The sequence below is a fragment of the Silurus aristotelis genome (assembly GCF_946808225.1).
Source record: "Silurus aristotelis genome assembly, chromosome: 5".
Lineage (NCBI taxonomy): Eukaryota > Metazoa > Chordata > Actinopteri > Siluriformes > Siluridae > Silurus > Silurus aristotelis.
Window position 1 is genome coordinate 22184969 of NC_139578.1, and position 25566 is coordinate 22210534.

At 40.8% G+C, this 25566-nt stretch overlaps 1 protein-coding gene across 1 annotated transcript in view; it reads right to left on the bottom strand.

The window, feature by feature from the left end:
• dnah2 (dynein, axonemal, heavy chain 2) overlaps window positions 1-25566 on the bottom strand; it is a 149480-nt gene that overhangs the window by 68329 nt on the left and 55585 nt on the right. Inside the window, exons 27-36 of the mRNA XM_083541395.1 lie at window positions 21518-21674; window positions 20250-20332; window positions 6820-7000; window positions 4991-5129; window positions 4260-4477; window positions 3931-4032; window positions 2702-2827; window positions 2513-2623; window positions 2042-2230; window positions 1730-1833 (exon numbers count right to left, since the gene is read on the bottom strand). Coding sequence (XP_083397521.1) covers window positions 1730-1833; window positions 2042-2230; window positions 2513-2623; window positions 2702-2827; window positions 3931-4032; window positions 4260-4477; window positions 4991-5129; window positions 6820-7000; window positions 20250-20332; window positions 21518-21674 — 1410 coding nt within the window. The remainder of the gene's footprint in view (window positions 1-1729; window positions 1834-2041; window positions 2231-2512; window positions 2624-2701; window positions 2828-3930; window positions 4033-4259; window positions 4478-4990; window positions 5130-6819; window positions 7001-20249; window positions 20333-21517; window positions 21675-25566) is intronic.

Consider the following 25566-nt stretch of genomic DNA (forward strand, 5'->3'; position numbering starts at 1 on the left):
TGACCTGCACACCGAGGTGTCCAGGTCCTGGGCGCGGCCTTTCCTGTCCTGCCCCAAGACCGTGGTTTATTCCAACATCTCTGGGCTAAGGATTATAGCTATAGTGTCATGCCATGGGTTGCATGCTAGCATGCTATCTCTCCCCGGGTGTGGACGCCACTGATTCGGTAGTGGACAGATTTCAGGTGTCTAAGAGACAATCTGTGGCGATCCAACGGTATCTCCCATGCTGCTCTCATGGGGCTGCTCAGCGGGCGTAGGAGATTTCGGCAAAAGCCCTATGGTTCTTCCTATATCCACCAGCCCTGTTGGGACTGGATGCTGTGGCGCAATTGCGGCTGAGGCCTCCGGGGCATCCCAGAGTGCCTTGTTGGGACCTGGCCGTAGTGTTGGAGGCTCTATCCGAGCCCCCCTTTGAGCCTTTGGCCGAGACTTTGTGGAGGCACTTGTCCATCAAGACCGCTTTCTTGCTGGCCATCTGCTCTTTGAGGAGAGTAGGTGATTTACAGGTCTTTCTCTGTGGCCCCCCTCTTTCTTGGAGTTTACTCCAGACATGACCAGTGCCTTCATGCATTGTAAAGCGTGTTACGTCCCCAGGTGCCCTCCTTCATTCCTGACCCCAAACCAGGAGAGGTTGAATCAGCTGTGCCCGGGTGTTACGTCCACCATACGGGTCCTTGGAGAAAGTCGGAAAAACTTGGCATCTGCTACAGCCCTTCGAGGAGAGGCCTTCCTGCTAATAAGCAGGCGCTCAGCAGGTAGGTTATTGACGCTATCGCGTCTTTTTACGGGTCCTCTGGTCTCCCCGCTCTATTCGGGGTCAGAACTCACTCGACCCGAAATGTGGCAGGCTCTAAGGATTGGTCCTCTGGAGTGTCCCTCCAAGACCTCTGTGACGCTGCGGGGGTGTTTTTTACCAGGTTTACCAGGTACTCCTGGCACCTTTGTCCTCTGACTCAGTTGTGTTCATTCACACTAGTCAGGGACTGGTCGGTGTGGTGTTATTTGACTCTCGTTCCCAAAGCGTTCTGACGCAGGTTGAGTTTCTGAAAGGGAAGTAGGTGTGACTAGAGAAACAGCGTCTCATTCCCTCAGGGAGCCAGGGTTACATACGTAACCTAAAGACGTTCTTCATGTTAAGGAAGGATTTATCATTTTTTTAAATGAAAATAAAGTTTAACATCTGTACATTTTTATATTTATTTGGTCAAATAAATCTTCATTACATTAAAATGACCAAATTTGTTGCATATAAACCAAAGGACAATGCAAGTGTGTCTTTTAAAAATAAAAAGATAATAATAAGCGATAAAAGTCAAAGTGTTTCCAAACTTTCGACAGGCACTGTTTAAAATCAAGTGACCAGTAAATGTAGCTGCAAAGGAGCTGGATTATGTGAAAATTATGTGAAAATGTGAAAATTAAGGGCCATCAGTGGATGCAAATACTAAACTTCTAACTCCATAAACATGAGTACAGGGACTTAGTGTTCTCAGGAGAATAAGTATGACATACTGTATAATCATGCATTTTTCTTATAATGACCACAGGTTATTTGTGGTTAAGCAGCTGCAATGGTTTTGTACAAGATCAAATATGCATAAAAACACTTCAGGGAAACTCCTCCCACAGCAGTGTGCTGCCGTGCACCAAAGCAGCTTAACACATGAGCAGGAAGGCCATTCGACTTTCATAGCTGAAAACAGATATGTTGCCATGGTTACAGTACCTATCGGTCAGAGGGGTGATCACTAAGCGGCCTGAGTTGCCCAGGTACTCATAACCGTACTGGAATTGTGTATTGGTCTGTTTGATGATGCAGTCCTCGATATCCTGCAGACCAAACACAACACACAGGTGGTGCTTTGAATAGTTATTTCATAAAGCCAACACAAAAGACAACATGAAAGAAGAAGAACAGTAAACACAGTGACGTTGTAGTACCGAAGATTGTGCCGAAGTGGATTGTGTGTATTAAAAAAATAAATACATACTAGACATTTTTTAAACACTGTTTTTTTTATCAACCCCTGACTCTCACCTTATCCCAGTAGAGGCGGAGCTGACAAAGCCAGTCGAACGCGTTCACATCGCAGCATCCCGCTTTAACCAATTTATCAATGATGTCACGGGCATGAACTTCTACTGTAACCAGTGCCACAATTTTGAGTCGCATGATTTTAGAGAGGTTTCCTCTTATTGCCTCAGAGTAGCGATTAAGCATGGACACCTGCCAAAGAACCACAACAAAACTTGTCACATGATCTGCCCTGTAACACTGCACTGTGCAACACAGATGTTGTGCCCAAATATTCCTGATTGCATCAGGAGCAGTTCGATCTGCTGCAATTTATCCCTTTGTTCTGATATCCATTACACGCGTAACCTTGGGTCTGAAAACTAGTTAAGTCTACAAACAAAGGCGAAGATATCAATCAATCATTGTGCTTGTGCCACAGGAAATCAATCGAAGTGTTTACAAGAAGACCCCCATGGGAGTCACTTATCTCACCTGTTTCTTTTTCATGGATTTTAGTGCGGATTTGTCGGCCTTCTCTTTGCCTGCAATCAGAGATTTGGTAGCATCTGTGGTCCACTGGATCTGGCTGGCTGTTATCAGCATCTGCATGACAAGAGTACATTTTTACGGCATGTACAAGCACATACATGCAGACAGATGTGTATGGTTGAGGTCACTCACTTGTCCGGGCCAATCTTTAACCCACTTGTCTCTTTTTCCAATCATCTTTTTAAGAGCCATACAGCAGTTCTTCAAACAATCTTTCAGAGTCCAGCGCATGGTTCGCTCAATATCACACAACCACGCCTACATACACATACACAAACACACACACACACACACACACACACACACACACACACACACACACACACATACACACATATACTGTATATATGAACTGTTGACTTTAGTGTTTGCTGTAGAATTATGATTTCCTCCACAGGAAATAGGGGTTCAATAGGGATCCAAACAGGACAATGTCCCTGGGCACCAAACAAATTCATTAAAACATTTGGTCAATGTGCGTTTGCCAAGATACACATGATCTGCACAGAGCCCTGACCTTAACACCACTGGACATTTTTGGGAATAAATTGAATTGCTGACTGTGAGCCAAGCCTTTAGGTTTCTCCAATGCCTGAGCTCACTCATTTTCTGGGGCTAAATGATAAAAAAATCCGCACAGCCAATCTACAAAAGCTGATGCAAAGCCCTCCCGGAAGAGTGGAGGTTATATAACAAAGGAGGACTAAATCTATAATGAGATGTTCAACGTATTGAAAACATGAGTGTAAAAGGTCAAATGGTGAACTTAAGTCACAATATTTAAGATTTGTTACTTACATCTTAAGACTGAACTGGTGCATGTACTGCTGAGGTAATGAGATTTTGTTGCATTTTGTAACAAGCATATAAAATCTAGTCAACCCCAATTCTTAATTATTTATTAATGTCCCTGAAATTACTATAATTACTATAGAATAAAAATAAGCCTAAAACTTGAAATGAGCACAAGGAAAAAATATTTTGTTACTCTGAGTAGAGCAGCACTCCTACTGAACTATTTCCCCATGTAAGCGTGTTGCCAAAAATATAGCAATTGTTGGATGCTTCTGCAATTATATGAATTGTTTGGATTGTACTCTTAACATGAGCTCGAGAAATGGTGTATTTTTGCAACTGTGAACAACAAGCTGAGACTACGAATATAGTCCAATGCGTCATGTGTTTTAGGACGGAAAAAAACAATAATAAAACCCCGCACTTCACCCTGTTTGTTTCCTGCTGGCTCAGGCTTCTGTAGTTTACCAATCCTGTCTCTTCCCCCTCTTTAATCTCTTTTCTCATTATAGGCTGGTCACTGCTGAATGTATGTGTATGTGACATGGAATTGAAGGAAAACTCACCTCCACTGGCCCCTCTAGAAGAACAGGTTGAGGGAACTCCACAAACTCCCCATCAGCAGAGAACATCCCACCCGCCTCAGTCTTCATACAGCCGATTCCCGTCTACACACAAGCAGATTAGTCATATGCATTATAGTTGTAAATACGCTCAGGAGCCTGTGTGACTCACGTCCATATACAATATGCTCATTAGAAGTATTAAGAGTATTTTTCAGCACACACTTACACGTGCGATCATGAGTGTAAGAGTCCAGCTCATTAGTTATCTTGGAGTTTAGTGTGTGTGTGTGTGTGTGTGTGTGTGTGTGTGTGTGTGAGAGTGAGTGTACCTTGTTAATGCGCAGGCTCTTGATATTGTCGAAGCACTTTTTGAGGTGAGGCTGCACTGCGTCTGGATTGCGTGACTGGCCCAGTATCTCAAGCAGGTCATCGTTGGACAGAAAGAAGAATCGTGGAAAGATCTGTCGTTTGGTCTCCAGATACATATCTAAAGACTTTTGAATTTCCTCCAGCTTGCTGTTCATCTCAGACAGCTTCTCAGGCAATCCTGGCACAGAGAGGGGAAAATGAATCATCTGTGCTCTCTTTCTTTTTTTTCACGTTACTTATAAATACATGATGTGTCCATCCTTTTCTGATGACTTATAGTGTTTTTCAAATTAATTTTTTAATTGGAAGTGTACAGTAGTTTTTATTTTGGATCTGCATTTATTCTCCAAAAAAGTTTCTTTTCCCCCATTTAAGTAATAGAGAATTATTAATTCAATACTTAAAAAAATATATTTAAGTTTGATTTTGCCATTTTACTTCCTTCTCATCACTCTCCTGTTAGAACTATTACTCTCCCTTGCTCCTTTATCTGTGTATAGAACAAGTACATTTACTAGATATAAATATGTAGCACAATAAATACTGAATAAGCTCATAAGTTGAATTTTTATACTCATTAACTGAACGGCTCACTGGATCAGAGTGAAGAGAATTCCAATTCTCCTTCCAATTACAAGCCGCTGTGCATCAGCATTTCTCCACGTGGCCTGACTCAATCCCTCATCCTTACCTTGGAGCTGGGTTCCTCTCAGCACGTTCTTGTCCTTGTTTAGTCGGTCCATGATGTCCTTCCAGACGGAGTTGATCACGTCGAACTCGGCGGACTCACGTGGCAGTTGCTTACGAATGTCTTCTCCCAAAAAGATGTTCTGAGAGGGTTGTAAATAAAGGGGGAAAAGAAAATGCAGGTGTGTATACAAAGGCACACACACACACACAGGATATCTATTCTGACAGCTATGATGCTCTTCCCATGAACGCTAAAACGAACAGCTGGTTCTGAAGTCTCACCCTGCCTTGCGTGTTTGGGTAATCAAGTGAGAGTGTGTATTTTTGTTTAGGTATCGGGCCGGAGGTAGTGGTGTAGTACGAACCTGCTGTTTTACCTCTGCGGATATGGCACTTATTAAAGGAAACGAATGCGAGAGAGCGAGCGAGTGTGGTCCATACGAGTGTGAGCTCATGCTTAATCAGCGAAGCTTTGCAGATGTGCATATGTGCTTGGGAATGCCTGGTTAACCACTTGATCTCGCTTATAACAAACAATATGCTGGTGAATTTGGGGAACGTCTTGAACGTACACAAGGCTTTGCGGCCATTTCCCTTTTGTATATAATGTGTACTTGATGTGCATATTGCTAATGCTAACCTAGTTATATACATCTATAAAATGTTGTGATAATGAAAAAGGATTACTAAGGTGCATGGGTTGTGTTTGTGAGTGAGATCAATCATGGGCGGATGTGTCATGAGAGACACCAGAATTTATTCACTCAAGTCAAGTACATGAAGATTTTTTAAACTTTGCAGATGTTACAACATTAAACAGGAACATTGTACACTGGCATTATAGAAATAAAGGTATAGGCGGTTTCCTCGTCACATGTACATTACAACACAGTGAATTTCTTTCTTTGCATCTCTCAATAATTTTAGAAGCTGGGATTAGAGTGCATAATACACTACCCCTGGAGCACAGAGTTTTAAGAGCCCTGCTTAAGGGCGCAAGAGTGGCAGCTTGGAACCCTGGCGTTCCAATCAGTAACCCAGAGCCTTGACCACTGAGCTACTACTTCCTTAACATACTGTAAAATTTTACTTGTTTGACATTTGAAAATTTGAGCAATAAAAATACCCTTTGTCTTTCTTTAAGCCGGAAACTTGATGACTTTTCCTAATGTGACCCACACAATACACACAAAAAAGAAAATATTTAAAATATAAAAATTTACTTTTGCACAGGTGCTGCAATGTTTTTGCACATTGAGGCTGTTCCAGGTCAGACTTGATCCACATCTAATAAAATGAATTTAAGATTTACCAGTGTGTGTTAAATCAAGAAAATTGGTCTTGTCTTGTGTATTTTTATAGGAGAGTCGTGACAGTGTTCAAGAGTGAGCTTGTGAGCTTGTGTTCCCACCACATTCGCCCAGGTTGCCTGCAGAAACATGCACCTGTTGGTCATGCAGGAATCGTTGTACAAGGTTATATAAAAAAATCTCAACAGTTTTCGGATGTTTTTGCCCATTTGACTTGCAATAAAATATATTGAAATCGTTATGGCGGTAAAACAGGACTGTAGATGCTGTTACTCAAAAAAACGAGTGGTGTAAAACCTGAAATCTACACTGATCCCGGCTCTCTGAAACATTGCTTACGGATTAACCATCCATTTATTAATGTCATACAAGCTATTTATACATTTTAAAAAGCTCTGTAGTTCATCATTCGGTATAGAGACTTCTTATAAGAGTATATTTGGTCTGGGTCAAAATTCCTGTACTCAATGAAAAAAATATTGTAGTGGGTCATTGAGGTGTGTCTTCTTGTGTATTTTACCTCCAGGTACATCCATTGTCTCTGGACTGTAAGTATCATCTCTACGACCTCCAGTACGAGAGACAAACAGCGCTCCCAGTGGTCCACCTCTTTTTCAAAAGCCCTGACAAAGCGTGTGGCTTTCATTGTGGACAAAGTCACCTGGTTGTCCTCCAGCACCTGGAACAGCTCCTCTGTCCCTCTATAGAAAGCACACACACACACACACACACACACACACACACACACACACACACACACACACACACACACACACACACACACAAATAAATCTAAAACACTTAAGGCATGATTACAATATATTATTAATGCTAAAACTAAATGAAACTTAATAAAAAACACACAGCAACCAGAAAAAAAGAATAACTAAAACCCTTTATTTTTTTCAAGGCACAACTCTTAAACTAGTGTGTTTTTTATTAAAAAGAGGTAATTGTGAGAGCATTTGCTCCATTTTTATCGTCAGAATGGTTAAATATGTGTGAATACACACAAGCCACACAAATGCATTACCCACAGGTACTACAAAAAAACAACAACAACAACAACAACAACAAAAAAAGAACATCAATGAAAGAAAAATGTTATTATTTTTTTTTTTGTAGCCATCACTGAGAGAAATCTTCAAGCTGCCAATAACATCTGTTTCTCTGCACTATTCCAATCGCAGAGAACTCCATTTCTATCTGAACCCACCATTTTCTCTCCACTGAGGCAGGGGAGCAGCGGGAAAGATGCAGCAAACAAAAGAAAGGACAAAGTGAACAGCATTGGCCCTCGACCCCCTCCTAAGTGTACTGCGTTACCATGGCACCAGCCTCACGCCGCTGCAACCGTCTCCATGCCAACAGTAGACCCAGCTTTAGTGCGAAGATGAGACGGTCTTTGCACATGACGTGTATATACAAACACACACACACATTACTCTTCATTTACATCAGATATGTGCATCATCATACAGTGATTTCATAAGGTGACGTCATGCCATCTTTACAAACACGACGTATGGTTTGTAGAATCCGCAGGTGTGAGTGTGTGTGTGTGTGTGTGTGTGTGGGGGGAATGCTCTGATTCCCAATACTCCCTTAAACAACCATATACTTTACTCTAACTGAAGCCTCCTAAATGAAATATTTGGCTTGATGACCAGAATATAACACTAGTAATGGCAATAACAGTTTGGGTTTTGAAAGACAAAAGAATTGACTGAGGCTGAAATAGTAAATTAGTCAACACTTTTCTTTACACCGTGTCCATATTCACACCTATACACACACACACACACACACACACACACACACACACACACACACACACACACACACACACACACACACACACACACACACACACTTTGCCCCTCTGTGCCTAGGAGATGGGAAGGCAAGGGGAGCAAGATGAAGGCAGAACAGGTTGTCATGGTAGTCAGGGAGCACCAATCATCTTCAGGCTTCACAGGAAAATCACGAGTGGAGTGAGGGGGCTGAAAGAGGGGGAATATCAGGCAGAGACGAATATACACACATACAGAAATAGAGCAAGATACAAATAACATACCTCATTAATTCATTGGTCAAAATGATTTGCAATCTCATTCATTCATGTTCAGTAGGCATTTAATCCTTTGTAGTGAACACTATGTAGGAAGGAATACACCCTGGATGTGACACCAGTGAAATGCAGTACACCATGCACACACACACACACACACACACACACACACACACACACACACACACACACACACACACACACACACACACATACACATATACAACAATCAGGCATAACATTATGAACTCATTAGTACATTATGAGTGGTGAAGTGAATAACACTGATTATCTCTTCATCATGGCACCTGTTAATGGGTGGGATTTATTAGACAGCAAGTGAACATTTTGTCCTCAAAGTTAACGTGTTAGAAGCGGGAAAAATGGGCAAGCGTAAGGATTTGTGCAAGTTTGACAAATTGTGATGGCTACGGGACTGGGTCAGGGAATCTCCAAAACTGCAGCTCTTGTGTGATGTTCCCAGTCTGCAGTGGTCTATCAAAAGTGGTCCAAGGAAGGATCAACGGTGAGGCGACGACAGGGTCATGGGCGGACCAAGGATCATGAGCTACGGCTGGGCGTGTGGTCCAATCCAACAGACGAGAGTCTGTAGCTGAAACTTCTGAAGAAGTTCATGCTCTTAATGCTGGAGGGGTCAGAACTGTTTTAGCAGCAAAAGGGGGACCCACACAATATTAGGCAGGTGGTCATAATGTTATACCTGATCAGTGTATTTACATATTTGCATATGTAGTCCATCTATCAAATATGTTCGGGAGCAGGGAGAAAACCTGAAAACCTGAAGGAAAACCCAATCACAAGGTGAACGTTTGTAACTTTATACAGAGGGTAGTATGAGCTCAGGATCGACTTCAGCCACCATGTAGCACTGAGACAGCAACACTGCACACCACCACATTCTAAATGACCACCACAGTCAACGTGTCCGAAAACAAACCCGGCACATGAACTCCCACAAAACCTTACAGCGAGCACGAATAACCACTAATTGCTCCAATGTTGAAAAGTTGGATGAACCATACAGAACAGTTTCTAAACAGCTTTCTTTCATGCCAATGCGTTTCCATGACCTTCAGCGTAGAATGGTTGCAGATTTGTGTTTTATACAGCCCTTATTATTCCACCATAAACTAATCGGAACAAAAGCGAACAGTTTATTTTCCTCTCGACAGGAAACACGAGCAGAAATGATTACGGTGATCTTGTGCTAAAGAGGGATAGGGCTTATAATGTAATACAATATTTTCATTTAAGTGCCCACCTAAAAAGGTAAAATGCATTTTCTTTCCACAGTAATAAGGGGATTTTTAAATTTAAAAATGGCAACAGCATATTTACTTTAGTCCGTATAAACAGAGAAACCTTCTGCTTTGGCTTTTGTTTTTGGGGGGTCTTTTTTAAGAAAAAAATAAATCACCTGACTAATAGCACAGGAAATGCATTTAACCTTCATTTGCACTGAACTGAAGTAGCTGCATTCATTCTTTTTTTCCTAAATAGACACACTCAATTACCTCCTACACTCTTGCATGGTGAGCAACGCAGGGAATAGAGGCAATGTGGTATGGATAAGTGCTTCAGTTTTTTCAGACACACACAGAGACAACCACAGAAGGAGAGACACAAGCGTAGGGCGTGCACACACACACACACACACACACACACACTCACACACACACACACACACACTCACACACACACACACACACACGCATGCACGCACACACAACAATTGTCTCCAGAAGGCCTGATCCGACTGTGCGTGTGCACACTCATGAGCGTGATGATGCTTATTACCTGAGCGAGTGTGTGCGACCCGATGCCTAATGCGTGTTCGTGGAATGACGCGTTGTGAGTGTGTGTTTGTTGATTGGGACTCTCGGAGGAACGGCGAGTGAGAGTTAAAAGAGGAGAGAAAGAAAAGGAAGGAGCTCAGCACACATCAGGAGCTCCAACCGTATCCCATATACCACATACTGATTTGTACACACTAACCACTGCTATTTCTGCCATATCTGTGTCATTAATTACTCCCGTAGTGCCTGCCGCACACACACACACACACACACACACACACACACACACACACACACACACACATTGTGCGCATACATTTAGCTTCGAGTGGATTAAAATAAGGAATGCATGCAGAGGCTGCAGATTTTAAAGGACAAAAATAATCACATGCTGGGCAACAATAAATGTTGCTTCCACGAATAACAGACCCTCTGTGTTTGTGTGTGTGTGTGTGAAAGGTAGAGCAAGTCGTGTGCATACAAAGAGCAAAAATAGCTTGTTCTTTTCTCTGTGTCAATTTAGAAATGTGCTTCAACATGTTATGCAGTGGGAGCGGAGTGTATAAGATCTCGCTCGCGATCTCAATCCGTACAAACTACCAGTAAAAAGAATCGTAAATGTCGCAGTTGTTCTTTCCATTAAGACTACAATTCATAAGCGGTCGCAGTGAATGTGATTTGTGTGTGTGTTTTGGAAGCGAGTGCTAGCAGCTGCAAAAATCAAGATCTTTTCCGTTCCCCTGCCGTCGGATGGCAAGTGTATCTGCAGGGCAGGTTTTACATTTTTTTTTAGTCCTTTTCCTCTCTCTCACTCCTTCTCTCCCTCTCCTTCTCTTCCTCATCAGCGAGCTTGGGTCAGGATTCTGACTAAATTAGGCCGCAAGTCTAACTCTAATCTGCAGCAGATGGCCACACCAGAAGCAACAGCAACATGGCAACATGAAGTTAGCTCTCAACCACACACACACACACACACACACACACACACACACACACACACTCACACAAGGTGGCACTGTTGTGCCTTGCAAAAGCACTGGTTCGGGCTCACTAAGGACATAATAAAGACACAAATCAGCGTCGATAATTCAGAGCGAGCTGCCCAACCTGGGCCGAGTTATAATTTGAGGTCTCGTGGCTGAATGTTAAGAATAAACACCGTAAGCGCAAATTCGCGTGAGGAGACGCACACGGGCTTCTCTAATGTGATAAGAGCAGAGCGCGGGAAGAACAAGTAATGTCTTTCAATGCCTTTGATCAGACAGCTAGCTCCGGTGCGTGTCTGTGCGAAACGTCTGTACTAGATGCAATGCCACTACTGCATAAGGTGAACCATAGTACTGATCTTTCTGTGTCAAATTCAAGGCTTCAGAGGCTGGATATTTAAAAAAATAAATAAATTTTTCCCGGAGTGATTTTATTTCCTATTGGAGGAACATGAAAAATCGATATTTTCAGTTATCTTTACAGTTATAGTCAGCGTGTTACTTCCTTGATAATACATTGTAATAGTAACCCTGCACTCCAGTTCATTTTGTGACAAGTTAAATGCATCTCCAAAAAATTACCCCATCCAACATACAGACTTTTAACTAATACTAGCAGGCAGCTATTATTTTTTGAATTGCGTCTGCATTTGCTTTAATTTCTAAGCACAATTTCGTTTTCTCAGCATCTCTGGGTTTTTGTGAAAGATTTGACTATAGTTTACATTTCGATGAATACAAGCCATCATGATCTTAGCCTGGTAGCTACTGTTAGTGCTACACTCAACGGTATGGACTACCATCAAATCCTAGCTTATGAACTCGAAATATAACAAAAATTTAGCATTTATAACATCACAGACGAATTACACAGTTCACGACTACTGTGTGCTTGGTCATATTTCATGTTAAATGTCAGTCTCTGCTTTAAAACCAATCAAACCATCTTTTGAAAAAGCTTTCAGTGATTAGCTGTGATGATGTGTGTGTGTATGTGTGTGTGTGTGTGTGTGTGTGTGTGTGTGTGTGTGTGTGTGTGTGTGTGTGTGAAGACTGTGTATATCCACCAAAATCCCCCTGCGATACACAAAATCACATACATTTTATGTAAGATCGTGTAAAGAACGGTGGTGGACGAAGTAGAAAGTAGACTCCAGTAAATGTAAAAGTGCTCTCTTTATACTTTCACTTGACTAAAAGGTATTTGCCTTTAAATGTACTTAAGTATCCAAAGTACTATGATTTATTACGGCTATAATGTTCCTATTATCACTTTTATCACAAGACTCTTCCTTAATCAACCCAGTTTATGTGAAAAGACTCTGTTACTCTCAGCACACTGATCTATTTATAGATGATTTTTGACTTTGAAATGTAATAAAATTAAAGTAAAAGTCTCCCCAAATCTCCAAAAAACCTGTATAAGAACAGAGACGTGAAAAAAGCTACTTACAGCATATATACATATAAAACCTGCAGTAACTAATTACATTTACTTGGTTACGGTCCAAACTGGGGATTTTTCACAACGGAAGCTCCTGAAATCACATGCGAAAGCGAATCAAGTGCATCGTGTGCAGTGATCACATGTGAAAGTATGTGACATTTCACAAAACCCCAATCCTACATGTTCTACATAGTTGCCTAAAATAAGCCTGCTGAAACATGGCATGACCTTTTTGTCACTGTCTGGAAGAAAAAGGTTCTGTGTAACTGCATCTCATTAATTTTCTTTATGCATTATTATTTCTTTTTTTACAATGATGCCAGAGAAAGTACTGTATTTTCCGGACTATAAGCCGCTACTTTTTCCCCACGCTTTGCACCCTGCGGCTTAAACAACAAAGCGGCTAATTTATAGATTTTTTCTGGGTTTTTCCTGGTTTCACAAACTTCAAGACAAAAAAAATGAGCCCCATAACATTAAACCAATAAAACTGCCGAACGGGTTCAGGTGAACCAATAAAACTTTTTATATTAAATCAGCTGCGCTCCCACTGAATCGGGCCGCGCCACATCATAAATATGGATGAGGTTCCTCTGACGTTTGACCTGCCGCTCACTCGGACTGTCAACAGGAAATGCGAATCATCAACCGGGCATAAAAAAAACGCACTTCACCTGTGTTCTGAGCTGCACGGCATCGGGAAAAGCTTCACCGGTGGTGATTTTTAAACGCACGACGATGACAAAAGAAAAACGAGAGAGAAATTGTTGTGAAAGGAAGGAGGAAGACAGTGAACAATTACTTTTTTGGTAGGCTACTGTTTAGATACAAGCAGACACTGTCTTTCGTTAAAGCTTGTGTAAAGTTCATTAGTTTTAGTGTAGACTTATTTATAGTAGCGGCTTATTTATGTTTAAAATAAAAATCTTTGTAAAATTCAGTGCGTGCGGCTTATATTTGGGTGCGCTTAATAGTCCGGAAATTACGGTATTTGTCCTTAAATAAAAATGCATGCTACACTTCTAGACTTCTAGACTCCTTGACATCCAGGGTTTAGTGCATGATTTATGTTATACCCCCACATGCCATATAAGGGTAATTGGCCTAACTTAGGCTTTAATTAAAATATATAGAGGGGACTATATTCCCTGTGTGAACACATATTGCAGATTATTGCGAAAGTAATTACAATTCAAATGCAAATGTTATTAGAAAACGACAGCCGTGTGCCCGAACACTCCACGATAACACAAACATGCACAAAATCACATCTACACACAATGTTCAATATCATCTACAGTATGATCACTGCGCTCTCAGAACATTGCCATCCGTTACTGTGAGGCGCGTGAGGTAATATGAAATTGATTCTGCCTCTCTGAGCACATACCTGAATACTAAAGAGTATGCTTTAGACACAGGGAGGGAAAGTAAATGTGAAGGAGAAGAAAGGCCAACACTGATGGAATCTCTTTTTTTTTTCCTACACGGGATCCGTGTGTTAACAAGCTGAGAGATTCATGGGAAAAAAGGGAGAGAGCGAATGAACGGCCTCTCGCTGCACTGCCGCTATAAATAGAAGAGGAGATTGGCGTGTCACAGGGACCACTTTAAGCTCCAAGCTTCTACTGTTCACTCTCTTTTTAGGCCTCCTTTTTCTCTCTCCATCTCCCTACCTGTCAGTGTGACGGCAAGCCATGCCTGTCCCTCCCTCTCTCCCTCTCTCTCTCCTCTCTCTCTCTCTCTCTCTCTCTCTCTCTCTCTCTCTCTCTCAGGTGGGCGTGGGTGGGTTTTTGTGACTGCAGGGGGATGACAGCTCAAGAAAAAAAAAAACAGAGAGCGAGAGAGAGAGAGAGAGAGAGAGAGAGAGAGAGAGAGAGAGAGAGAGAGAGAGAGAGAGAGAGAGAGAGAGAGAGAGAGAGAGAGAGAGAGAGAGAGAGAGATGCAGCATTTTGGGCTCTAAGATCAGCACGCCCCACACATTTCATTAATCTCACCACACAAGAGCACAGACCTATACACCAGGTAACAAAAGCCCGCACAGACACACATCAGCACACGGTACAATTCAAACAAGTGCACACAAAAGGCTGTGTAAATATATTTACACACATTCTCTCTTCTTGCCTTGGTGATAGCATCGTTATAAAAAAACAAGCAAAAAAAAAAATCCCCCAAAAAATCGTATACAAACAATCCTTCAATCAACCTTATTCCTAATGTGCCACATGCACATCGCTTCGAGCGGAGTATGGATGTGGCCGGGGTCTATTTTTCCGACGTATAAACGACTCCATTAGATTCGAGCGTGTACTTGGCTGCAGTATATTTACAGAGTCTCATCGCTCCTCTCCGTTTCTCTCAGGCTTGTTTGAATAATTGGGAATAGCTTGTCCTGGGTGAAACTCCCTAATAATTCCCAATCAAACAACAAAAATGACAACATTATCATTTAAATGATTCCAAATAGAGATTGTCTTTAAATAAATGCCCCACAGACAAAAAGACTTAATAATAGAATCTTGTTTTGTTTTCCTGTGGACCTGTGCATTGGTTATTACATTTGTTTTAGGGAGGATGATGTCACTTCCTATGTGTCCAGGTTTCCCAGGTTTTGAGTCTCAAAGGTGTAGGTTTAAGGTTTTTTTAAAAGCAAGCATAACTCACATCAAATTCAACTGCAGTTTGATGTTCGGATTCGGAAGGTACTCTTTAAATGACACAAATATTTTAGCTTGCAGTTCTATAACCAAGAGAAGGGAACATCTAATCGTAAAAACCTTACATTGGCTTCCAGGAAGTTGCAAAATTGATTTTAAACTGCTGCAGGCAGTACATACATAACTTAACTGCTGTTTTTCCTCCAAAGAACATTTCGCAGTATCCGCTGCAGTTAAACTTTACATACCTTCAGATAAAAATGTGATAATTCATTGTCCCCTTTTGTGTAATAAAATGTACAGTAGTGTTTCGGTTGATATTTGAGGTCCTTTACTGTGCTTATTGCAACTTTTCCCATTCGGCGACATTGTATGGTACACGAGTTGCATATTAACCAAGAACAAGTGTTCAGTTTTATCATGCTCTGCCTTTATCTGCATATCAATAATATACAGGAGCGCTGAATCACAGACCGATATCTCATACAGCAAGTATGAATGGCGTTATTAATGCAATTTTGACTAAATTACCAAGCAGTGTCACCAGCAAAGCACCTCCACACCATCACACCTCCTCCGCCACGCTGCACAGTGGGAACCACAAATTCAGGAACCGCCTCTGTACGTCAAACAAAGACGCCTTCACCTTAGACTCATACGTTAGACTGATATAATGCCCATTCCTTTTTTAGTGTTATTTTTTTTTAGTGATGCTTTCTTTGCTGCAATTCAACTATGAACACCTGACTCATGCAGTCTCCTCAATGCACGTTAAAATATATCTGCCACTTGAACTTTCACTTGAGCATTCATGTATGCCCGGGGGTTTCTGAGGCTGGTAATTCAAACTTATCCTCTGCAGCAGAGGTAGCTCTTAGTCTTCCTTCCCTGTTTCATCATAATCTCTAAATATTTTGGAGACTTTACTCGGGGATACATTCAAGTTCTTGAAATTTTTGTGAAGATGGACTGCCTTTTTTTCTATTAACTCTGTACTAACACTGAAGGAGATGTGACAATAGTCTAGTCTCCTAATTTCACAGTGTTTTTCTTGCTTGCACTGCTTTCTGTAGTGTCTATTTAGGTTAGAATGTTGCCAGCATCAAAGGTCGTGAAGCCTTCAGAATCAGCAGTACTGGCACCTGTAGCATTAAATACATGTCGCTTGAAGCTGCTGCTTTAACCAATCAGATTGCGACTCTGAGGCCATCAAGCGGCGTGCAATAAACTTAAGCATTTTCTTGTCCTTTAAATGGATGGACAGAGAGTTCACTAGTCAGAGCTCACAAACCGCATCTGTAGCGAACTGCACAAGCTCAAATATATTTGTGCTTATTTCTACTTCTTCTTTCGACTTCTCCCATTTGGGATCGCCACAGCGGATCATCCATCTCCACACACCCCTGTCCTCTACATCTACCTCCTCCTTGGCCTTCCTCTTTTCCTCCTTCCTGGTGGCTCCATCCTTAGCATTCTCCTACCGATATATTTGTGTTTATTTAATAGCTGTTTTTTTATTCCACATTGGCTGACAGTGGAGAAGAAACTGATTTGGTTGCAGATACACTTACAAGGCCATTTTCAATACAGAATTTTCAGGAAAAGCTGAACATTGTGAGTAAATGTCAGCCAAAACATTTCAAGTTAAGTTGTCCTTTTCATGAACCATTTACATGTTTGCGTTTTCTTTCTTGTCGAATTTGCATGTATATACAGCCTGATACTACAACCGTACACTCAGTACCCTGCAATATGTGTAAATGTTTTTAATTGGAAAAATAAAGGAATTTAACATGTTCAGCTGCTTTGAGAGAATACCCTTTGTGAAAGCAGTACAGAAATAAACTTGAATTAAATATACATAAGTATTCAGAGCCTTTACTCATTACTAGGTTGAAGCATCTTTGGCTACAAGCTTTACACAACTGAATTGGGGGATTTTCTGCTATTCTCCATGGTAAATCCTCTCAAGGTCGGTCAGGTTGGATTGGGGCGTTCAGTAAACAGCCACTTTCAGGTCTCTCCAGAGATATTCAATAGGGTTCAAGTCAGGGCTCTGGCTGGGACACTGTAGAACATTCACAGAGTCGTCCCTAAGCCACTCCTGGAGTTGTCATGTAGGAAGGTGGACCTTCAGCCCAGACTAAAGTCCTGAGATCTGTGGAACAGGTTTTTATTAAAGATGTCTCTCGCATTGTTGTAACTGCGAGGCACCTGAGCTAAATTTAAAGTGTTGATACAAAGGGCCGGAATACTTATGTATATGTGATATTTAAGATGATTAAAAAAAAAACTGTTAGCTGATTCAATAATGTCTGCTTTTCTAAATAAGATTGTTAATACTGGGAGTGGTGATATTCACATCTGTACACCAAATGCATGTTTTATATGTAAATCACATGTAAATCCTCTGCAGGCTGGTTCTGAATGAGATCAAAAAACCCAGAACCAAAAATGTCTAAATCCCATATAGACACACTTAAAAATACAAACCATAGAGGACTCTTGGATCAATAAGAACAGATTTACTAATGGTGCCTAGCATCAAGACCATTTGCATTTTGTTATTATGCGACATCTAACTGGAGCCAAATTCCAGAAGACCTGAGATCTGTCTCAAATGTAGCCATTTTTAAGTCAAGGTTAAAATGCTTTCTTCACTCTGAAGCTTTTAAAGCAGCGTTCATGGCCAGCAATGCAAACTACTTCCCCTTTTTATTGTATTGTCTATTTAACTTTACACTGGATCCATGTCCTTATTTTTCAACCTATTTTTCATGCTGATTGTATATTACTTAGCTTTTGATTTATCGTTGTAAGACACTGTGGGCTACCTTAGTGTATGAATTGTGCAAATACAATTTGCTTAGCTTGCATTACAAACCATATAGCACAGTTTGGGTTCTTTGCTAGAACAGTTCAGGAATGGCAAAAAAGCTATGATGCACCAATGAATAACTATGTTGGTACTATTTGCCCATTGCGTCTAGCATGTCTAGGATTTAATAACTGACTGATAATCATAAAAATTTCCGAAATTATAACGGGCCAAAATGTTTAAACACTCAAAATGGTTGGGAAAATGTAAGAGCATATGTGCAGTTTGCAGTGCTTAAATCTATTACGTTTTTTTTTCTTATTCCTAGGGGGGCTGCTAGGTATGTCACCCAGACTAATATCAAAATGGCACATGAAATACTGTGCTCTTGCATGTAGCAGCACCCCCCCTGCAGCACACTACTCCATCATATTGAGAAATAGTGTTTTTAAGCTGCCGGCCTGCTTTGGAGCTAATATATTCACATTAAGGCACCATAACGCTGCATCTGATGAAGCCAGTAATGGGCCCTCTGTGGACGTCCAGCTCTCCTCTCTGCACAAAACCGCCAATTACCCTTCGACTGGGAACACATGAAAGTTATGGTTCAATTAGGCTGTGGTAAAAATAATTCAATACATCAATTAGGCAAAGTCAATCAGGACAACTCTCCAATTAAGAGGTGGGAAAGCTGCTGAAGGGCTAGGGCTATAACTACTGGGTACACAAGACAAACTGCGACTGCAGCCTGGCTTGTGTCCGTGTCTGTGTGTGTGGCTGAAGATGCGCACACAAGTATCTCTACACTGTATTCCCTAACTGTTTTTTTGATTGTTAGATTTTTAAAAAGAATAACTCAACAGATCGAAACTCTCAGGCCATGGTGCTGAGAAGCAATTGTTTGGTGGAAAGTATTCTTTAGAAGGTTAGGCTTTCGAAAATCCTAATTTATTTGGATAGATGGAATGCTCATTTGAAGACTATGCACGCGTGTGTGTGTGTGTGTGTGTGTGTGTGTGATGCAAGTGGTATTTTTATTTGATGTCATTTTTTGCTGCAGCAGTAGCAGGTCAGAAAAAGTCACTCAGGAGACAAGTTGAATCCGGAACCGTTTCTGCTAAAGTAACACAAAAACAAAAAGATTGTGACATTTGATATTCCTGCCTACGTTAACTACACTGTCGCTCAAAATCGTGGCCACACCTGCTCAGGAAGAGCTTTTTCGTTTGAAGCGTTTCTACTATTTTACAACAAATACAACTTAATGCCAACAATGACAAGAGGGACGCTCCTGCCACCCTTGAGTCTAGTCCTTCTCGCTACAATTATACTTCAAACAGGAAGGAAGCTATTGAAGAAAAGCTATTTCTGACATTTGACTTTGCTGTGACCTTGACCCTGTTTGAATCCATTTAAAACTCTAATCAGCTTTGGTTCCAACAATAAATTATACAAACATTGAAGCGCCCCTTAGAGATACTGCACTAATGAGAATCTTGGACAGACAGATGGACTTAGTAGCAGTCGCAAAAATAATGAAGATAAACACGATGAATAAAGATAAACTAGACAACAAATTACACAAATTCTTAACTGTATTCCTGATTATTACAGCTTTATAAATGAAGACTACTTGAATAGGGAAAAAAAAATACATTCTTGGTTCAAAAATAAATGGACCTAAAGTGAAGCCTTTATAATACCTTCAATGGCATGCCCTTACCTTTGACTGGTACGCTTTCATTCAAACTAGGAATCAGAACTTTCAATTAAAATATGGCTTCTGTCCATTCATGTCTTTGGTAGTTGTATCTCAAAATATGGAACTTAACGTAATCATTAGTTACTGATGCCAGTCCCAGCCAGTACAAGCTCAGTTTACATTTAAGGAAGCCTGACAGTAGTTAAACTAATATGAGGAAAGTTGCTGATAACACGTGAAACTGGGAAACTTTTCTTAATTACAGTTTACAGCATAAACATCCTTAAATCCAGCCCTCAGGAGAGATACAGTCCATCTCCCTGGGATTGAATAGGAGCTCAGAGAGCTTTAATCATCTCATTAACTTTCCCAGCAGTCTTTTATTGAGCGTGCGAGTGTCCGAGTCCTCTTGACCCTTAAACTGTGAATTTCTACCTTCCCTTTCTCACCTTAATCTATGGTGACCTTTGTCTTTGTGGGGAGCGATGTCCAGGGAGTACCCCTGCCAGGTCTTAGAGATTCCATCAAGTGACTGTGGAAAGTAAAGCATAAAAGACAAGAATTAGCAAAAGCCCTGTTATTAATCTTTACACAAGAAGGCACGTCCCACATTCTTTTCTGAACCGGGCGGAGGTCAGAGCTGAGCAGGCAACCGTCAGACTAAAGAAGGGCTCAGAAACTTTATGAGAGGAGGAGACCATCGATCTGACTAACAGCGGAGTCCTGTCTTTATCAGGGGGAAGATCATTCTAAAAAAAAACGGCCACGTGGAGAAACGCACTGGTGCCACTTCCCATTTATCCTCTTGACGTGGGGTTTTTTTTTCGCTCTGTCTCGTTTTCTCTCTCTATTGAACATGACTTCTAAGTGAACTGTAGTATGCTTTGGGGGGGGTTCCTGGCTCTTCAAACATGTCCGTCCTCCCACTGCTGCTCACAGTGTTTTCGTAACCTCTGTGAGCACAGAGCAGCACGTCTGGGAATCCCAAGTCGGCGAGAGAGTGAGAAGGTGGAGGAGAGGGAGAGAGAAAGAAGCCTCCCACAGTCTCCTGGCTGACAGGCAGTCAGAGGAAGAGTCTCGTGGTTCTTCTCGGCAAGGCCACCGAGGGCTGATGTGCAGGAAATTAAGTGCAGGGCTCATTTCCCCCATGGACAACTGCATTCCCATGAGAGCCGTTTCAGCTGGTAACTACGCAGCAATCATCACACACAGGCCTTCTGGGCAATCGCTTATCAGCTTCTGAACTGTAAAATCTGATTGTAACGCTGACCCTAATATTTTACTGTACTGATCGACCCCTTATCTTTATTCTAACCTTCTACTCTGCACATTGAACTAAACCAGTGACGACGTAGGTTCATTTGAAGGAGCTCGCTGACTGAGGCTGTCTCTCTGACATTTTTCTCTGCAACCTCTGCCTTCTAACATCTGACCTTGCATTCTTTTAACCGTCTAAAGGGCTTCAGGAATTCAGGTTTTCAGAAGCCCCAGAGCAGAAGCTAAAAGCATGGAAGCTTAACTTAATCATCAAAGAGTTATGTGAGTAAACAGCGTGTTAGAAGGATGAAAAAAAAAAGTGTGTGAATAAAGTGAACAGACCTCAAGAGAGAAACAGATGAAAAAGCAAAGAGTTGGGGTGTGAACAGACTGTGGAAACATACACACAGGCAGAAGAGATTCTGTGAAACAATGCTCTAGGTCAAGTGTACTCCTTTACCTGTTCATTGGAAAGCTCTTCGCTGGCAACTCCAGAGATCTCGCAAACGCGCTCAGCATGTTGATCCAAACCGAGTGCCACAATCTCTTCCAGCGTGAACTCTACACTGTTCTGGTCAAAGGAGCGCTGCACTTCGTGCTTAATCTGACACCAATGCCTGAAGCAGACACATTAAGCAAAAGACTGCTGAATTAATTATTGGACTGGATTGCGCTCACACAAAGTTAGATGCTAAGACTAAACTTGAGCACAGTGTTATTTAGATTCTGCGTTTAAACAGGAATTGTGAACACTCTGTGAACACTGCCTAAGACCAAGATGTGTCTCCAAATATATGTGGCTCATTTCATTTCTCTGAGCATGAAGTAGCACCAAATCAACCGCCAATAATCACAGTAGTAGTTACAATATTTTAACCTATTTAAATTCATGTTTTGGGCTGCAAATGCATTCAAGAAATATGGGAAGTCATGAGGGCAGCATGAAATAAACATAAAGTTTACGATTAATTGTGTCACTGTACAAAAAAACAAAAAAACTTGCACTTACTTGCTTATTTTTTTCAGGTTATTATTACCACAAGCGAGTTTTCTTTATAGAGCGTTAAAGAATTAAAATTGAGAGCACTAAATTGTACATTGAAAACGCATCAATCACATGCACGCACAACGTCAGCTCAGTATCTCGTGGCCACTTTAAATCATGCCCACAAGTTACTGTCGATGCACGTTATACAAACGAACAGATATTTTCGCTTTCTGCCCAGTCTGAGCTATAACACTCAACAGTAGTAACATTTTCCACTTCACGCTTTCCACCACTCTGCTAGTTTAGCCTGCAGAAAATATGCTGGAACAGGTGCTTTTTTACACACTTCTAAATAATGAGAGTGGAAGTCGTAATATTAAATTAAGCAAAAAAAGGCCTAGTCCTCTAGATGTTTAAATGAATGCTTGCATATTCTCATTTCTATATTATTGTGCTGGCTGTCTACTAATTCGCTTATTTTTTATTGATCCTAAATGTTTAAAAAAAACAATTTTAAGATCTGATTCTGCAGTCCACGTGTTCCCATTAAAGGCTTGTGTTTAAATATTGTGGTCGACACTCTATGGGGAATTTTTAATGGGCCACCCATTTACAGTTCCCATTTATACAACTGAGCAGTTAAGCGTTAAGGGCTTTGCTCAAAAGCCCAACAGTGGCATCTTTGTGGTGCTGGGACTTGAACTTACAACCTTCAGAACTTCAGAAGTCCAACATATTAACCTCTAAGCTGCCACTTCCCCACAATAAGCAAAAACATTTGGTAGCTTGCCTTTAAAATTTTATTTTATTGTATTGTATTGTATTTTATTTTATTGACTGCCTTGGAGATGCTGAAGACTGATCCCAGGAGCTCATACATACAAAGCATAAGCTCTACCACTCAGCTGCAGCCTTAAAAAAAATCACTTATGTGCAGTTTCACTCTTAATACTTTTTATATTTGATGAAAGCTGAGGTTAAAACTATGGAAGGATGTTCCGGGCAATTTTCAAAAGGAATCGCAAACTGTATTTGCAGTTGCGTTTTCCATGTGAACGCATAAATTGTGACATAATCTAAACGCATCTTGCATTACTGTTTTCGCTTTCACAAAGGCACAGTGACTGCCAGTAAAAAGCAAAGTCCATTTGCTTTGTATTTCCCGTGTCTTACGAGTTATGACCTTGTCATATTTAAATAGCAATATTAATTACCACGTTTGCTTTTTCACTTTCTCTGCGTGGTGTATGCTTTCTTTGAATGTCCAAAGTCTTGCGCGGTTTTGCATTTGCATTTCCGATGCCATGCACTAAAAACTGTCAATCAAGTGTCAGGGGTGGGGCTATATTATTGGATGTGTTTGTATTGGGAAGTGATGTCACTCACAGTCGATGGCCAACAGTGGAAATGCCAATAATAGACGACTTTGCGGAACCAGTCGAAGAACCCGCCCTCCTTAGTTACCGTTGCTATGTCCGACAAGCCATGCCGCCATGAAAAGAACGCCTGTCAATCAAGCTCTTTTCATAGGGTCAATTGCTTATACATTTATAAAAACTGTATATAACTTAATACATGTAGAGTATGAACTGTCAAACTTAACTTAACATCATAATGTCTTCTACAATTTCACCGATTACCTCCGTTGTTCAAAACATTCTGGAAAATCCTCTATTACCGGCATTTCCCCTGCTGGTAGTCGACTGTGAGTGACATCACTTCACAATACAAACCCGCCATACAAACAATACAAACCCAATAATATAGCCCCACCCCTGACACCTGAATGACAGATTTCTGTGCGAGGCATCGGAAATGCAAATGCAAAAGGAATTCCTTTTGGGTTTTGGCAGGATACACACACAACGCAGAGAAAGTAAAAAAGCAAACATAATCATTATTATTGCTATATAAATATAACACGGTCATAACTAGTAAGACACGGGAAATACAGCTGTAAATGGTTTGGCGAAATGTAATGGCGAAAACGCAAACGGTAATGCAGGATTTGCGAATGCGTTTGGATTATGTCACAATTTACTTGTCCGCGTGTGGAAAACGCAATTTGCAAATACAGTTTGCGATTCCTTTTAAAAATTGTACGGAACATCCTTCCATAAAAAACAAGGTTTTCTGCATTAAGCAAAAGAAATATCAATCAATTTAGTCAGTAGAAGCAATCAAATGTGAATTTCCCTTAAATGCAGAAAGAAAAAGAGAGCGAGGAAATGTGTTTTGTCAGGACTAGATAAGCACCATGATGACTTGAAGCATGAAAGAACAACAACATTGGATGAGTGTTTCACAGTTGCACGAGTGACACATCCCATGTTACAAATGACAAGTCATAAAAGTACGACTTCCACAGAAGATATAACAATCATTCGGCACATCTGGCTGCTATCGTATTTTAAAAAAAGAGATTCCAAGACAAAACAGGCTCCCATGTCTTTTTTTTTTCAAATTCTGAATCAAAACAATCACACATTTCCCCTGTGTGCACAGTAGGCTAGCGGGGAATATTAGGAAGCATCTTGCAGAGTGTTACATCAGTGGTTATTAGCTGCCTGCTATCAGAAGAGATCTGTGCCTGTCGAGGCTGTCTCTGTAGGGACTGTCAAAACAGGCCTGTTTGGGCTGGATAGGGTGTTGTTTTGGTAATGCCACTGCCAGTCTCAGAGCCAACAGGAAGTATGACAGGATTCAATGCAAAAAAATATATAAATAATAATCAATTTTGGGATAAATGTGTCAATGGAAGAAAATGTTTCATTTTATCTTTATAGATATGAAGCCAGAGAAACTTGCGCTCGGATGGAGAGAAGTAGGAACTACTAATGGGGTCAAGTGATTCAGTAACGGTTCAATCCACCCAGGCCTCAACTTTATAACTGACCCCCGAACAGAAGCTTTGAGAGTCAATTCTTTGCACAGATGGAGTATAAATGGATTCTTGCACACACAGCAGGTAACATGGCTGCAGTGGAACTTACATAACTCAAAGTGAGGAAAATGTGGCTCTCTTAAGATGATAATGCTGTCACCTTACTGTGTTTAAGAGCGAATAAAGTCCTTCAAAAATTACAGACATGAATAACAGACATGAGCAGCAGGGCTTTGTTTTCTATTCTCCATAAATGAAGCATCAGAACAAGGTCATGCAAATAATAAACCATTGCACAATCATACTACCTACTTGTTTTGTTTTTTTAATCAAACCCTAAATAACTTCCTATTGACTTAATATGCTCCCTACACAGGGTATAACATAATAGCAACTATGTAATTTACTACATGCTGGACAAAATGCCATTTGAGGTTTTAGCCCAAATATGCCTATTAAAAGTAAACAACGTACAAAACAAACCTTTAAAACAAGACAATATGTGAATTTCATACTTGTACAAATAAACTGACGATACAACAAGGTGATGAATTTTTTTTTTGTAAAATATATAAACTGGGTTCTATCTATCTATCTATCTATCTATCTATCTATCTATCTATCTATCTATCTATCT